The sequence below is a fragment of the Salvia miltiorrhiza genome, chromosome 3, assembly GCF_028751815.1.
Source record: "Salvia miltiorrhiza cultivar Shanhuang (shh) chromosome 3, IMPLAD_Smil_shh, whole genome shotgun sequence".
NCBI lineage: Eukaryota > Viridiplantae > Streptophyta > Magnoliopsida > Lamiales > Lamiaceae > Salvia > Salvia miltiorrhiza.
The window spans coordinates 63,730,614-63,747,395 of NC_080389.1; the positions used below are offsets into that span (position 1 = coordinate 63,730,614).

Genomic DNA, 16,782 nt, shown 5'->3' on the forward strand with positions numbered 1-16,782 from the left:
TATTAGAACGACAATTAATGAAATTTGCAAAGGATATTAATTTTTTTTGAAAATCAAAACTTAATATTATATTCAATACAAGACATGGTTGTTTATTGAATTGGGACATTGTCCTATTTGAGAATTGACCACACAGTTCCAATTAGTCAATTACCCATCTAAATATAAAAATTAAAAAAACAATAAAACATTTGGGGTCTTCCAAATTTCCTCAAAAAAATGCAAATCAGTCAAACCAATAATTTAGTCAAATCGACTGATTTAATGTCCCATACTAACATGGAAACCTCATAGCTAGTAGGGCCAGGGGACTTATGCATTAAATCGGTGTTGAATAATAACTAATTAATTAATATTGAAAATTTATTCAATATTTTAATTAAAATATATTAATGAACAAATGTAAGTTAACGTAGAATTATGCCTCAATCATAGTAACATCAATTTCCTCATTCATTTCCACATATTTTCTTCCCTAGTGCTTGCGTAATAATGTGAACTTGAAACATTATGGTTTAATTGGCGTTCAATAAGGGTTTGAATCTAAATCTTAGCTAATTTTCTATTTTTACTATATAAAACGGTGTAACGCAAAATATTCTTCTTCTTTTTTACGACGAAGTACAAGGTAAAACACTTTTCTTCCAATCAATCAGAACACCCCCCCAATAAAAAAAAACAACTTCGCCCTTGATAATGAAATGCAACTAATAAATAAGACGTTTATCCTCCAATCAATAAGTTTGATTATTCAAACCAAAATGTCATTATTGATCCTCTTTATACCTCCTATGTAATTTGTACATTTTCGTGCAACGCAAAACACATTTTCTTATTGCAAATTTTTTCGTGAAATATATCAAAACCTTCAAATCACGAAGAGAACATCCAAACGGTAAATATTCCTTGGTATAAAGAGTGAGACTAAGAAATACAGATATCCGAAACCTTCAAATCACGAAGAGGACATCCAAACGGTAAGATTTCTTTATATAAAGAGCGAGACTACGAGCGATTCCCGCCGTCCCCCTTTCTCCTACCTACTTAAATAAAATAATAAATACATAAACTAAAAAAAGAAAAAGTGTGCTAGCATAGGTTTAAGGTGACAACCCAACCTCCTACTTATAGCACTTTCACTCTTGCATGTTGCTATCATTATTCATTACCAATTACATGATTTAACCATACACCATATTTGGAAGTCCATCATAGTACACGCGAACCCTCGACATGATGAGAAGCACGGTACATTATAACGTTTTACCTGCACGACACGGTGTCTAGTAACGCATTTTGTTTCATCTCAAGCCCGTTGGTTTTAGCTCAGTATGCTCTCGAGGAGTCGAATTTCTGAATACGCGAGCAAATGTATGTACTCACTCCACCTTCAACGATCAGCCGCATTGATCTGTAGGCACAAAACAAGACTATACAAGCACAAAGCTATAAGCTATATGTACTCTGTGGCAACATACGATGATGATTCATGAGCAAGTGGTTGAAGTTCTCCACGGAGCTCGGGAACGATATTATCATGTGATCGTGACGTTTTGATCGTTCCCGATGGTTATCAATGATTTCTTCGACAAATTTATGATCGAATCTGCAATCACTCTAGCGCTAGATTTCATGTAACCACCTGAGATGGAGCTGGTGTAAGAGGAGAAGTACCTAGAAATGCATTAGGTACTTCAGAAGAAAGGAATTGGAACCTGATGTGAGCATTAGTAGAGGAATGCCCCTCTCACGAGCAAACGTGAAAACCTTTTCATCTCTTGTGGCAATTCCTTCGGGGCTGATCTGCACATGGATTTTGCATACGTCACGTAGATGATAGACAAAGTGTGCGAAACATGGAAGGTACGAAGCTCTCCAGCACGTATAGGTACGAATCCGCACAATTCATATATGACCACATTTCTTCTGACACGATATCACAACTGAGCTCTTGTAGACCGAAGTACCAAAGTTATTGGTGCAAAATGGCATATATAACACACACACACACAGTATAAAAGTGACAAATTCACAGCTTAAAGGTTTACCTTCAACTTGCCCAAAGGATCTCCATCCAGAATATCAGTTCCAGCATTGTAGATAATCAATTCAGGGTCGAATGCGCCGCCAGCAACCTACAGGTTCATTACAAAGCAACAGAATCTTATATCCCAACGAAAGAGAAAAAAACAGAAAAAGTTCCTTCAGAATGCAATTTTAGTCCAACACCATTGTTCTTGTCTGAAAATTGCAAACAAATGAGTAAAATGGCGGACTCCTGAAGTACCTTGAGTGCCCCATCGAGTTTTGACAAATATTCGTCAGTATTTGTTCCACACTGTTATGAAAGAGTAGCAGAGCATATTACTCTCAGTAGAGATGAACTTTATCTCACTTACATATATACGATCATTCTTACCGCTACTTCAACTTTCTGAGTGATATATCTCCTGGCTTCAAAATCCTTCACGTACAGAAAATAAAAGTTAATCATATTCATAAAAGGAGGTGATGTTTCGCTCATGTAACATTGATCTTCAAAAACCTCAGAAAAATCTATAAAACAAAAATATAAAGGAACCAAAAAAGAAATGACTAATTGAAGATATCTTTTCTATATTATATTTTTACTCTTCAAAATTTCAAAGCCAAAAAAGAGGTTTATAATGTATATCATTAGGTAACCTACCAATGGATATATAGCTGGATTGTACATATCAAGGATATAGACTCTTCCTGCACCACAAATAAGAATCATGAAGAAGTGTGTCGACACTGCAAGCTACAGTAAAATAAAGCACTTGAAGAGTATACGATGAAGGCTAAGCTAGATCTCATACTATCATCAGAAAAATCTTTTTCGTGGCCATTTCCTTGGTGCGCATCAAGATCAATTATCATCACCCTGTGCGTTGATTAGAGCTAATGAGCAAAAAAACCATAAGTCACAGTTTCAAATTCAAGGATCTGCTTCACATTGGAGGCCCCAACTCTGTTACTTTGGTGAATTATTGGATACCTGGAGATATCTAAACGCGTAAAAGCAAACTGGATGCAAAGAGAGATATCAGCATAAGCACAAAATCCGCCTCCTTTTTGGGCTGAACAATGATGGAATCCGCCACCTACATTGATAGCCCATCCACGTTCTTTTGCAAGCTTAGCAGCCAAAATGGTTCCCCCAACCTGCGGTAAATTAAGTCCTGTCAAAAGGATCCTGAAGAATCAGAAGAGAAGAAGAGAAGAAGAAATTCAACTAAGTATTACCTGTTTGCGGAATGGGTGAAGAACGTACTTGTCCACAAGACAGTTTGGCAATAATGCAACCGGCGGAACCTACATTTTATGGCCGCGGAGTTGTTAAGATATCAGTATCAAATAGGAAAATGAATAGGTCAGTGATAAACCTAATTCCGTTGTTTAATCAACCAAAGTCCCCTTCACACAATTTCAAGTCAAACAAAAGCTGTTATGTAATCCTATAAAAGATGATGCGAGACAATTTTGTTTTCTTTTAACCTGAAAAAATGCAGCAGAAACTCACCTCAACTATTGTTGCCACATTTAAACTGCTTTTTAAACTATCCAAGTATGATTCAGGATGCACCTGTCCCCAAGTAGCAAAAATATATATGTCAAATCCAACCATATTATATACTATATAACATAGTACAAGAAATACATGAAAACACAGTGAATCCAATTAATACTTAAAAGTCACAATTCCTTGGGCAACTTTATCCATGTTTCTGCTTCTTTTCTTTTTTTTTGGCGAAAAACAGTTGTGTGTGACAAGATTCAAACTCCCATGAAAGATGTTAATGAATTCGGTAACAGATAAAGAAAAACTCTACTTTCACGAACAGTAAAGTAAAGCATGGCCGTCCACAAGGTAAAAAGGGTAAAGCTCCTCCAACTTATTGCAACATAGCATGATTCATTCGTTCAGCTTGGGAACTTCCGCTAGTTATGCAAGCTCAAGGAAGTGTGACTGAAATATAACACATAAATAAATCTAGCTTTGTGTCACGATTAGGCATTAGGGACCTATTTTCCTAAAATAAAAAGTTTCTGGTGGATAAAACAATAGTAGTTGACACCACGGATGAAATATACCAACAAAAAACTCAAGTCAGCTGTTCGTACTGATATATTGCATCTCCTAAGAAAATAAAGAACTCAAGGTAAATCATATATAAAATCATCACTAATGTGTGAACAAGATCAAATACCACTAGAAGATCTTCCCGCTTAGCCTCCAGAGGCTCAACTATATGCTTTTTGTCCAGAAGGCCCTCCGCTATCAGAAAGCGACATATCCGACCCCATTTCGATGAATCAAAAGGGTGCCTGAAGTATATTCAGAAACATATATTTTAGATACAGACTTGTGAAATAAAAGCCAATGAACCTTCATTTATACTGTCATCCAAACATCTGGTGCATAGCACTTCTCATATTTTCCAGAGGCATCAATATTCAATAATACACTCTTCAGATAATCATGCACAAACTCAAGCAGACTGAGATGAACATGAGTGAAATCGACAACGAACACTACGCAAACCAACACAGGAAAACTACACAAGGAAAAAATGCAGCTTAATAAGATGTAGCAACAACTGAACAGGCAAGTGACAGCTACAGATACTGCCTTCTTCGTTATTCATTTTTTGGTGCCATTTGAACTATACATTATAATCATGAATAATTACATAAAAAGAGATGAGCTGGATAAGAACAAGTATGGAATGCATACAAGAAAACCTCTACAAATCCTACTTTGCTTTATCACGAGCTAAATTAATTAACATACACTAAAATTGCTAGGAGGTGAAGATTACTCACAATTTTTCCATGCCGAGAAAGGCGATATCGTACGAAGACGAATAAATTAGCGGAATCTACACAAAAAAAAAAAAAAAAAAACAGCAAACGAGATAAATTGACTAAAATTTTCATGCCCCGCGCTTCAAATCGAAGTCCAGTGGATTAAATCCGCCATCGACACTTCGAAATTTTCACCTTAGAAGCAGGCACATCGAAGTAGAGCTTGCTCGAGAGAATTCGGTTGCGACGAACGGACTCGCCGCCGTGGCTTACAGATGCTGCGGTATCGGAGGATTCGCCCCTACTAGAAGACGTCGCCGCCATATCGCCGGAAAATGCGATTTTGATTGAGTGGCGGAGGTTTTTGAGGTGCAGGAGAGTGGCGGAAGATTTGATCGGTGGAGAAGTGCCGTGGATGGGCGCCACGTGTCGCCGCGTGGGCACGCTTGACATTTCTCTGGGCGTTGACTCACTGACCAAATTTAGCACAAGGTGAAGGAGGGAAAGGTCGCTCTATTTATTTATTTATTTATTTATTTATTGTGTATTTTTTTATAAATATTTATTGTGTATTATTCATATATATCTATTAAGGGATTGGATAAAAAAATAGACTACACACCTTTTGTACTTAATTTATAAAATAATTATATTTAATTTATAAATATTGAATGAATTTTTACTTTAGCTCAACCATATTTATCAATATTAAGATTATAGTATAAATATATATGTATATTTAATATAGTATAAATAAATAGAGTATTATTATTATTATTTTGGACTTTGGGTTTTTTTTTCTAATTATGAATTATTAAAATTTATAGGCATTGGAAATACCACAATCACACTAGAGCTGTGATAGTAGTTGATATTTCGAAATTACACGTGAAATTGTGAACAATTGCTACTAAATTAGAACCGTTAATGTACAATAAAGGAAACTTTCAATGGTAAATAGTATATCGTCATCAGGCCATCGGTGTCGTCAAAACCACGCTTGAAAGTAGGCCAACAATTGTGTCGAGTTTGCTGCAGGAAAAGTTTTTGATTGTTTTTGAACAATATTCGTTTGATTGATGAATGCCAATACGAGAATTTTGATATATTACTCAAACAATTTTGGTTAAGTGATGAGGACGAATTTTTCCCGAAAAGAGCAAAGAAATCGTTGTTCGCGTTAGTGCAACTTAGCCAACTTTCAGGTGTGATTTCAGCTATGCTGGTGGTTCAATGAAGATGGACTATTTACTGTTAAAAATTCTTTTTAGTGTATAATACATCACAATTCAATTTCGTGGCGATTGGCAAATTGTTTTAAGCTTGAAGTGTAATTTCAACAGAGAAAAACCATTGCCACAACTCCGACTAATTGTGTCATTTCTGACTTTCGGAAAAATTTAAATGAATCATAATTAAACAATTTCTCAAAAGGAAGTTGAAATTATAAGTTCAGGTTATAAGTAACTAGCTCTTTAAAGAAAATACCAATGATTTTATATAACTATCTGCAAATTTAAATATTGGTGCCATTCTAAATTTCTAATATTTTCTTCTAAATTCCTCAAAAAAAAAAAAAAAAATTCTTCTAAATCAGTCGCTATATAATAGTGTACTATAATAATGCACAATATGTAATTATGGTAAAAAGGAATAAAATTTCAAATCAAAGCGACAAGATTAAATATGTGACAAATTTGACAATCGGCAAAAATTATTTGTTTGCAATGCCAATTATTCTGCGTTGGAGGGAGAAAAAGAAATCAATTGAATGCTTACGTTTAATCCAAATTTTGCCAATATATTTTTTTACAAATCAAATTATCCTAAAACGGATTCTCAAAATATTTTTTTTTTATTTTGAATTTTAAATTTGTATCAATTGTATCATCCGTCCATTTTTCACTATTTGAATTTTCAATTAGTAAAATATAAAACGGCCTTGTTTTATGCAATGTATGTTAAAAAAATAATAATTTTAAATATATTGAGTATTCGATGAGCAACATCAACTTTTTGATACTTCAAAATATAATTAATAGTGCAAAAAAATTGAAATTTAAAGTAATACTTATTTTAAAAAGAGAGAGTTGAGAAAGAGAGTGTACATTTTTATTGTTGTTGAGAAATAGTATAAAATAGAAATTAGGTTGGTACAACAAAGCAACATCAATTTTTTTATACTTCAAGATATAATTAATAGTGCAAAAAAAAAATTAAATTTAAAGTAATAAGTATTTATTATAAAAAGAGAGAGTTGAGAAAGAGAGTGTACATTTTTATTGTTGTTGAGAAATATAAAATATAAATTAGGTTGGTACAACAAACGTGAGCTAGTCTTATTCATTTGAACCATGTTAAGAATTTCCCAAAAGAATAATAATATCAATTCATGTAGAATAAAACATTTAAAAAATAGTAATTACAACAATGTCAAGATGCTTTCAAGTACTTCATTTGATAAAAATTCTTCGAATTGGCCAACAATATTTTTTTTATATATATATCTAGAGTATAATTCATATCATTGAAAATTTATTGTCGTACAATTCATCTAATCACTCTTATTTGAAAAACAAAGCTATCGCTTTTATGGAATTAAATGGAGAAAAACGTAATTACAACAATTTCAAGATGCTTTCAAGTATTTCATTTGATCAAAATTCTTCGAAGTGGCCAACTATAATATATTGATTTATCTAAAGCATACATCGCCATGGATATAATTCATATAATTGAAAATTTGTCGTATACTTCATCTAATCACTCTTATTTGAAAACCAAACAAACAAAAATATGGCTTTTATGGAATTAAATCGAGTTGAAAATAAACGTTTGCAAAAGTATATTTACATTAATTTTTTGAAAAACGTTGTAAAAATGGATTATATAATATTACAATACATGGAACATTAGACAAAATTAAATTGAATCAAAATAAAATCGAATTATAGAAATTCAAGTAATTTTTTTTTTTTGAAAAGTGATTAAAAAAGTAAAAAAATTTGGAGGCAAAAGGTTAATTGGATCGCATGTGATAGCTGATAAGAACAACCATGCACCATATATATAGCCTATTGGAGCGCGCGAGAATATTTTATTCATAAAAAATTCGACGAAGCGCACTGCTTCGCAAACGCGAGAGAGTGATTCCAGTTGACATTTTCCTCTTTCGCGCTGGAATTCGAATGGATTCGACCGCCAATTTGCAGGTAAGGTTTTTCAATCCCGCAATTATCGAAGCAGTGTTCGCAATTTATGCTAATTTGCTTCTGTAGAATTCGTTGACGTCGTTGTTGTGGTTGACTGTTAAGCAGAGCTCGAGCTCGAGCTCGTTGAGATTTGCCGAGAAATTCTGCGCGGCTTTGATTCCGATCGTAGCGCTAATCGACTCGCTGATATTCGCGGTTTCCGGCTGCTTCGATTGCGAAAATCGGAGTCGGAGAAAGAAGCCGCGCTTTGGATGTGCGGAGATTGCTCGACTCTCTGAAGAATCTCGATGTAATGTAATTAGATCTTCTTTTTGATTGTTTAAATTTTGTTTGTTTGTTAACTTTGGTTTAATCGATGCTGCACGCGGTGTACCTAATTCCAGGCGTCGCATCTACGAGATTGTTATGAAATTTATTGATTTTGGTTAAATTTGCAGTTTCTGTAAATGAAGTGGAGGCGTTGTATGAGTTGTTTAAGAAGCTAAGTAGTTCCATCATTGACGACGGCTTGATTCATAAGGTATTCTATTTTTCCAGTAAAGTTCATTCTCTCTCTTGTTTATTGGTTTCTGAAACTTGCATAATTTTATGGTTGCTATTTTTAGACAACTTAGGCTAATGTAATGTTTTCATTGAAGGCAACTTTTAAGAATTGTTGTCTACAAATGTTCTGCTTGTGAATCCATTAATCAGTTTCTACATGTACAATATCATTGAATGGATCCACTCCTCACTAATTTTTGTTCACGTGTAGGAAGAGCTTCAGCTGGCTTTGTTCAGAACTACAAGTGGCGAGAATCTTTTTGTCGACAGAGTAATCACATCCTTCTTGATCTGTCTTTGAATTGATACATAAATTATTATTTAGGGCTATGTGGTTGATTAGACAATCCATTTGAACATAAAGGCAAAAAAGTTTATTAGTTTATGTGTGTAGATCTAGATGCATGCTGCAGTGGCATTCATGTAAAGCGAATGGAAGTGGAAAGCCTTTTGAATTCGAGCTGGCTTAGTTCGTGCCACGGAGAGTTACTTTAGTATTTATTTTTCATGTGATGAAGAAGCTCCTCAAATCTCATGCTTCCTATTATGCTTGCAGGTTTTTGATCTTTTTGATGAGAAAAAGAATGGAGTGATTGAGTTTGAGGAATTTGTCCATGCTCTTAATGTGTTTCATCCTTATGCCCCTGTTGAAGAGAAGATAGATTGTAAGAAATTGCAAGGATTCTTTAGGTTAACATTGCATTTTCGTTTGTGAGATTTCTTATAGAAAGTAGGTTATTTAGTTGCTTAACTAGTTGGAACCTATTTTCACTAATCTTGAACTAAACGGCATTCCTATCGCGCAGTTGCATTCAAGCTATACGATCTAAGACAAACTGGGTTCATCGAGCGAGAAGAAGTAAGGGTCTAGCTATGACTAAAAATGAAATTATATATGTTAGAATCATGAAATTTTGAGTTATTTAGAACATGTATTGTATACACAGCCTAAAGATTCACAAACGGTTCAAATATATCGAACAATTGATAGTTGCCCTATTTATCTTTCTGCTATTTCAAATCAAATGTCCAAAAACATTTAAGCAGATTTCATGTGTTGTTTCAGGTGAAGCAGATGGTGATTGCGCTATTTGTGGAATCTGAAATGGAGCTCTGTGACGATGTCTTGGAGCAAATAATTGATAAGGCAAGACTTCTACCAAAAAAATTTGCATAGTATCCTCATAATGTAGATAACACACACGTTCATCGCGACATCTTCGTTGACAGACGTTTGCAGATGCTGATGCTGATGAAGATGGTAAGATCAGTAAAGAAGAGTGGAAGGCTTTCGTGTTACGACATCCCTCTTCGCTCTTGAGGAACATGACCTTACCCTACTTGAAGTATGCCTCTTTGTTCTTCCCCTGTCTAAGTTCTCTTATTCCACCCTTAACTTTGTCTCATGATATTTCAGGGACATCACTACTGCTTTCCCGAGTTTCGTGTTCAACACCGAGGTTGAAGATTGAGACGCACAGATCGTCTCTCGGATCAGTAATGCTGCCAGACCACTTGGTTGGGAGAGAGTCGCGTTGCGCTGGTAATTCTCTCTGCCGTTGCCGGAGACGGGCAGCGGCGCACCACCACCCTCAGGAGAACCTTGAAGAGTAAGCATTTTTTAACACGCCACTCACCAGATTGGAATTTGCTGCTGGTAATTGTATTCTTCGACATCGGTGGCAAGATGTAGCTTTGCTTAGTTAGGTTATATGTTATGCATATATCAAAACTATTAATGCTTTTATGTTTAGTGAGAAGAGTCAATTTTTGTGACAGGTACAGCTAAGAACAGAATAAGTGCAACGAAAATGGCGAACATTTGTCATTTTTTTTTTCTTTTACTAATTCTTCTTTTGGTACAAACCCTACAGAGACCCTTTTTTACAGTTGCTTCTTTTATGGTCTCAACAGATACCCAACCCCACCCCCCCTACCCCCCAACACACCAACCCCACCCATCTCTCTCTCTCTAAGAGATTTATTACAAATATACTCGGCTACATTACCAACCCTAATACCTTCTAAACATTTTCTCCATTTTCTTAAGAATTTTAGCCCCAATGTTTTCCCCCAACTGCACTTAAGAGCCACTTGCTGAAGTCGAGGCGAGGCGAGTTTCGATTCCGGTTGCATTGAGCTTCGCCAATGAACCACCACCCAATCCAATTATGTTTCTTAGGTGCTGTACCTTTGAGGATTTCTAAAAAACTCACTTCTTCTGCTCAACTGGTTCTTCGAACAAGTTCCGAGCTATTGTTACATCAGAGATGGGTTTTCACGACTGTCGGTTCTCTGCACGCTAAGGCGATGCACACCTTTGAGTCGAGCAATAATCTGTGCAAACGAAGGGCGTCCCTGTGGGTTTCTACAGAGACAAATTTCTTCAGCATTAAACTCAGTTCTTAGTCTTGGTTAGAAATTTCATCTTATATTCTGCCTTTGAATTTTCAATATTAAACGAAGGGATGCGTAAATCATAATGACAATAGTCAGCAACTTTACCTAATCCAGCAGTCGCGTATTATATCTGCCACCTGTGGATCAACCATGGGCGGGATGTCGAGATGTCTGTCTTGAAATCCAACGGCTCCAACGACTTGCATGGAGTTCATCTCCGTCCATGGCACTCGCAGAGTTGCCAGCTCCCATAAAATGACACCGAAGCTATATACATCAGATCTGCAAATAATGGGGGGGGGGGGAATGAAGCTATTAGCGAGGTGTAAATCATAATCGCACAAGGATTGAAAAGTATCGGTAGGATCACAAACTCACTTCTCATTAGATGGTTCGTTCCTTAGAACTTCTGGTGCCATCCACTCTGCCTACACAAACGATTAAATAGCGAGTGAATATTTTATGATATCTTTTCTAGCTTCTTTCTCTTCTTTGTATTCACCCCTTATAATGAAACATTGGGTCAGTGGGCATTACCGTTCCGGCAGTCGATTTGGAAGACAGAAAAGTATTGTGCTGCAGGCGCGACATCCCAAAGTCACAAACCTAAAAATGATCAGATATTAGCATAGATAGGAAAAGAAACTCTATTGTTTATAACTGACGAGGTCCTAGTAACACACGACGGGCACAAACCTTAACGACCCAATTTTTATCAACAAGGAGGTTTGGAGTCTTGAGATCTCGATGCACAATGATCGGATGGCTAGTGTGTAAATAATTCATTCCCTTGGCCTGCAAAATACCGGAATATTAACGGAAGGGTAAAAAAGAAACTTGATAGGAGAAACAAACTGTAGTGCAACACCTAAAAACTTTACCACGTCCATGGCCATTCTTATTCGCCTTTTTTCATCGATTTGGATATTTGGACGGTGCAGCAGCTTATACAAGCTACCCCTGCAAATAGCCAGGGACTATATAAGAATCGAGCACTAAATGGAATAAGATAACAAGTTATTAAATATCATGAGCTTTATTTGCAGAAGTTTAGAATAAGACAGCAGATATCACGAAAGGTTTTCCATTAGCTAGTAAGATATTAACCTTGGGAGATATTCCATCAATATGGACATATTTGGGGGCCGTAACACAGCTCCCATGAAAAGAACAATATTTGGATGTCTCAACCTCAACATAATCTCAACCTAAATCAAGCGAAGCAACAAGCAGAGAAGAGCTCAAAGAAAAACTAAATAATAGAAATTTTTCTTTCTAGCATGTAAATATCGTGCATGGTCGAAAAATCTGGCTTACCTCACATCTAAACTGTGCTAGTGCATCGCCCGATATATCTTGTTTCATAAACCTCTTCACCGCAACTTCCTGTAAGGAAATAACAACAGATATGTTACCATGAATATAAATTAAAAATATAGTGGCCGGTAGCCATCCATATTAAAAGACAAAACACAACACACACACACACACACACACACACACATATATATATATATAAAAGAAGGTTCGAAAGTAAAAAAACTCACCGTGCCATTCCATTCTGCTCGGTAGACCTCACCATAAGATCCTGCAGGATAATCATGCTTTCAGTACACAAACACAATATACAAACTTGAGCAAATATCCCATAATCTGATGTCTGAATAGAATTCCTTTAACATTGCAAATCCAAAGCAATGCATTAAAAGATAAGTCAAAACTCCGCACTTAATTAGGGTTAAGGGAGTAATTTATTATCTGTTATTTAAATACCAACAAGAATGACCGGGAATGGATGGAACATAAAGTGTGGATCTAGATTTCCCATATAATATTAGAGAAGTACGTGGACTGACCCACATATATTCACAGAAAAAGCCACAGCCTTCAAATAAGGATAAAAACTTTAAGAACAGAACTCTTACCTATACCAATGCGTTCACCAATCTGAAGATCCTCCCATAACATTTCGGAGACTCCATTTATTGCAGAATCAATTTGCATATTTTGAATCTTGTTAGCATTAGACTGGTCAGTGTAGGCTATGTCTATAGCTTCCCCATTTCCAGAAGAATCAATAAGCTCAATACCAGTTGCAGCACCAGCATTTGGGACGGCTTCATCCTTTCTGTCTTCGAAAGTTACCCTTTGTTCATGTTGGGTACCAAAAGATGATCTGTATCCCACTGAATCTAGTGGCACACGAAATTTTTCAGCTGTATGTTTCCTGCAGTTATGTAAAATGTTGTCAGCACAACAAGAATGTCATTTTACACCCGATCAACCTCACCCTCTCCACAGTATTCTTTCTTTGCAGCATGATTCCATAAGAAGTCTCAAGAAAAATTGGTTTGCTAGCAGCAAATAATATGTACCTGGGAACATCTTCCACCCGCAACTCTACTAAATTTGTTTTCTTTCCAGCAACCAATGAAGGCAGATAAATATCTCCAGTAGCATGTTCCAACAGATCCGACTGGATTTTCCCAGCAAATTTACCGCCGTTTCTATTTGCCGCAGTAGCAACCTGAGATAATTCTGGATTTGAACTTTCGGTTTTGGCAGTTTCATCCACAAAAGTTGAAGATGATTCAGCTCTGGCTCCTTGGTCAGCTGCTGAAAATGAACCAATGCCCATTGCTGCAACAGTTGTGATATCCAACCCGAGATTTTGAAGACGCCCACTGGGTGCTTCAGCAGGAATGAGAGCCCCAGGAGCACCCATTAGATCAATAATATATTCACTGCACCCATTCCAGAAATTTATTATTTGATATTATACTTAACGCAACAGCATACTCAACTAAAAACTACTTTGACCAGGATAAATGTGAAGATAACTCATTCAAATAGTCAATCTACGGGCTGACATGAAAAGCAGGGAGATTGGAGAAAACAATTCCATTGTAATATTTAGCCATAACATTCAAAGGAATTCAAACTTGAAAACAATATTTTCCTCATTAACGTGCTTTAATATATATATATATATATATATATATATATATATATATTACGTAATCTTGATCCACTACAAAGTCAGAACAGAATATTTGAGTCCACCAGAATTCTTGCCATAATGGCAGGACATAAATAATAAAATAAAGCAACTAAATGCAAAGAGAATTTGCAAACCTAGCAACAAGCAAGCTATTACTTTCACTAGGTTCTCACAGAATATTTTAGGCCTTCTGGATTCTTACCATAATAGCAAGGACCTATATGATGAAATAGAGCAACTACATAACACCAAAATTTGCAAACTAGCAATAATCAAGCTTACCTTCCACTATCCAATTTTATCAAGTTTACAGCTCCATCATCAGTGCCAGTATGATAACTCCCTTTGATTAGCTTACATGGAATGTTAACCCTATCAGCAAGTACCTAAAAAGCCAACCTTTTATCAGAATTGTAGTTCAGGAATTGGAAGATTCCAATCTGTACACAAATAAGAATCAAGAATCAGCGATTCACATATATTGCATTGCAAAAATGGTAGTCACTATACTAATATGAAGTAGATAGCCAAAACTACTACTTCCCAAGGCAGCTTATACATTTTAGCTCCTTATGTTGACGATGCACCATTTCTAGTAAAAGGAGAGAGAAAATGTTTTACAACCTTAAAGAGTAAGGCCCTTTGGCGTGAATGGCCAATGTCAAGAGAACCAAGGGGAAGGATGACTGTATTGAAGTTGACTCTTAACTCCTGACTTCGTGCTCTCCACCTCCAAAACATCTCTTCAACATCACTAACAGGACCTCCCATTCTTTCAACAATAAGATCGGCAATTTTTTGAACTAGAGAACTTGTACTCTGGCTCGTATTTAGAGCAAGGCACTCTATGGACATAAAATGCACTATTTCTTCAAGTCTCCGAAGCTCCAAATCAGCGCCACGATTGACTAAAACCACCTCAAAGTCAACGTTATTCAAAACAGATATTGCTTCGAGATCTACTAGGGATGGCATTTTGGTTTGCACCATCAAGCTGGAATCAATTCCACAAACATCATAGAACCCATCTATTACTTTCTCATCATAATTTACAACATTACAGCTCTGCATTAAGGAAAGACAGGAATTTCATCAATAGTCTAATAAACAATTAAAGACTTTAATGCATTATTATATGTTTTACTTCCTGTGTTAGGACCTTTGACTAGTGTGTGAAGTGGTGATGATGCACAAGATGCTTGTAGTCAACTAAGTAAAAAATATAAGCCCCCATCGACACAACAAGAAGGAAAGATTATATAAATGTTATGGGAAAAAAATAAATAAAAGAAAGACGATAGACACAATTCAAAAACATAAAGCCCTTTGACATTTTCCCCTTAGCTGCACATGTCTAAGTAATTGTGGAATGTATATGGTTATTTTAGTAGGCTTATCAACTAAATTGTTCACAACAATCATAATATACCTGCAACATACTAGATACAAATAAATGTGTAACTTGATTTTCCTATTATTCCAATTGAATGAAATTCAGGCACAAGTTTAGCAGGTATTGTGACCAAACTACCAAGGGAACGAACAATATATAAATGTCTTCTTCAAGAGCAAAATATATCCATCACAAGTTACTAGCCAACATACGTATATAGCATTGAATAAACGGTGTACCACAGATGACGGTGACAAAAAGGTAGAAGACAATCTCTTTCATGGCGTGATCTTTGCATTGTTCCTATTTTACCAGGAACGTTAATGTCATTAAGCAATCTCTCTCGAGCATGATTCCATTCCCCAACTCAAACATGACATAGTACTATTTACTACTATCAAGCATGATTCCATCTCACGCCTCATAGATGCAAAGTAGAAGTGCAATGAGCAAAATATAATCTACTAAAAAGAATCCACTCGTGAACACCAAATTCACTAACCTGAATATTATTCAAAAAAAAAAATCACTAGCCAAAATTGAGCTGACACCATTCAACAACAGTGAAAGGATCAACTTCGCACCGAAATGGAAAATGTTAGCTACACTTCCAATCAACGATGCATGTAATTATCGAAACACCTAAAATTCGCCCCCCTCCAAAAAAAAGCATAAGATAAAAGATCGATATTCTTTACCCAATATCGGAGCGATAGAAATTCAGCTAGGCTTTGCGAAGGAGAGCGGCCGAGGCTAATCTGCTTAACAGCGTTGATTTGAGCCGTTTCCGAGTCAACGCAGGTTTGACCTGGATCCGAAACGCTAATTGCCAGCGCCAATTGCATTTGGAATTCCTCCTCGAGGTAATTGAAATTGGTGCCCGAGCCCTCGTTCTCCGACGAAGACGACGCCGCCTGCGGCAAATCGGGCAGCGGCGACGGGGAGGGGGACGGCGACGGCGACGACGAGGCCGACAGCTGAGACGACGCCGTTTGAGCTGGCTGATCGAGCACGGGCGGGGGCGGTTGCCGCCCCAGGTTTTGGTGATCGCCGATGTGCAGCTTCCGCAGCAAGTGTTTCATCTTCGACATGGTCGCGCCGTCAAAATTAAGAATAATTTACAGAAAAAAATTAAAAACACAAATTATATGATACAAAATCGCAGGAAATAGAAATCTAGAGGTGGCGGATTGGATTGAGTGCGAATTGATTAGGGTTTAGGGGTGGAAGTGCGGAGCGGTGGGTGAAGTGGAAGGGAGTGTGAGAGCAATGAATCTTCATCGTCAAGCTAAACTGTATCTGTGGGGAATAAATATATTTACTTATTGCTTCCCTCCAAACCAGGCTCTCTCTCTCTCCTCTCTCTCTCTCTCTCTCTCTCTGCCTGTATGTATATGTATACA

General features: G+C 36.5%; 3 protein-coding genes across 5 annotated transcripts; 1 reads left to right on the top strand and 2 right to left on the bottom strand.

The window, feature by feature from the left end:
* Positions 1-925: 925 nt before the first annotated feature.
* LOC131015391 (histone deacetylase 2) lies at positions 926-5,319 on the bottom strand. Its single transcript, XM_057943772.1, has 13 exons — positions 5,026-5,319; positions 4,849-4,904; positions 4,233-4,350; positions 3,545-3,607; positions 3,268-3,336; positions 3,020-3,186; positions 2,841-2,905; positions 2,690-2,736; positions 2,420-2,464; positions 2,288-2,338; positions 2,049-2,135; positions 1,716-1,803; positions 926-1,642 (listed from the first exon to the last, which is right to left on the bottom strand). Exons 1-13 carry the CDS (start codon positions 5,281-5,283, stop codon positions 1,536-1,538), a joined length of 1,221 nt encoding a protein of 406 aa, XP_057799755.1. The 5' UTR covers positions 5,284-5,319; the 3' UTR covers positions 926-1,535.
* Positions 5,320-7,869: 2,550 nt separating this feature from the next.
* LOC131015432 (calcineurin B-like protein 10) lies at positions 7,870-10,423 on the top strand. 3 transcript variants are annotated; one of them, XR_009098500.1, is made up of 10 exons: positions 7,892-8,042; positions 8,148-8,331; positions 8,480-8,562; positions 8,797-8,856; positions 9,142-9,250; positions 9,392-9,444; positions 9,652-9,732; positions 9,816-9,931; positions 10,003-10,195; positions 10,365-10,423. XR_009098500.1 is itself a non-coding variant. In XM_057943835.1 (9 exons), exons 1-9 carry the CDS (start codon positions 8,019-8,021, stop codon positions 10,055-10,057), a joined length of 765 nt encoding a protein of 254 aa, XP_057799818.1. In that variant the 5' UTR covers positions 7,870-8,018; the 3' UTR covers positions 10,058-10,423. The 3 variants fall into 3 exon arrangements, 2 of the variants coding, with proteins under 2 accessions (XP_057799818.1, XP_057799817.1); XM_057943835.1 differs by having other exon boundaries at positions 7,870-8,042; positions 10,003-10,423; XM_057943834.1 differs by having other exon boundaries at positions 7,918-8,042; positions 8,109-8,331; positions 10,003-10,423.
* LOC131015331 (probable serine/threonine-protein kinase SIS8) lies at positions 10,388-16,770 on the bottom strand. Its single transcript, XM_057943688.1, has 14 exons — positions 16,078-16,770; positions 14,611-15,051; positions 14,269-14,372; positions 13,361-13,729; positions 12,911-13,212; positions 12,533-12,573; positions 12,303-12,371; positions 12,093-12,193; positions 11,867-11,945; positions 11,682-11,780; positions 11,523-11,591; positions 11,364-11,413; positions 11,091-11,267; positions 10,388-10,953 (listed from the first exon to the last, which is right to left on the bottom strand). Exons 1-14 carry the CDS (start codon positions 16,468-16,470, stop codon positions 10,845-10,847), a joined length of 2,403 nt encoding a protein of 800 aa, XP_057799671.1. The 5' UTR covers positions 16,471-16,770; the 3' UTR covers positions 10,388-10,844.
* Positions 16,771-16,782: the final 12 nt, after the last annotated feature.

Bases quoted from the DNA above. Each gene is read 5' to 3' on its own strand.
- LOC131015391 (XM_057943772.1), bottom strand. From the start codon at position 5,283: ATGTCAAGCGTGCCCACGCGGCGACACGTGGCGCCCATCCACGGCACT. The intron at 3,187-3,267 runs GTAATACTTAGT...AATTTACCGCAG, and splicing joins TTCACCCATTCCGCAAACAG to GTTGGGGGAACCATTTTGGC. The intron at 2,737-2,840 runs GTATGAGATCTA...TTTGTGGTGCAG, and splicing joins AAAAGATTTTTCTGATGATA to GAAGAGTCTATATCCTTGAT.
- LOC131015432 (XM_057943834.1), top strand. From the start codon at position 8,019: ATGGATTCGACCGCCAATTTGCAG. The intron at 8,043-8,108 runs GTAAGGTTTTTC...TTGCTTCTGTAG, and splicing joins ATTCGACCGCCAATTTGCAG to AATTCGTTGACGTCGTTGTT. The intron at 8,332-8,479 runs GTAATGTAATTA...TTAAATTTGCAG, and splicing joins ACTCTCTGAAGAATCTCGAT to TTTCTGTAAATGAAGTGGAG.
- LOC131015331 (XM_057943688.1), bottom strand. From the start codon at position 16,470: ATGTCGAAGATGAAACACTTGCTGCGGAAGCTGCACATCGGCGATCAC. The intron at 11,781-11,866 runs GTAAAGTTTTTA...GGTATTTTGCAG, and splicing joins TAAGAATGGCCATGGACGTG to GCCAAGGGAATGAATTATTT. The intron at 10,954-11,090 runs GTAAAGTTGCTG...TTGTCTCTGTAG, and splicing joins ATACGCGACTGCTGGATTAG to AAACCCACAGGGACGCCCTT.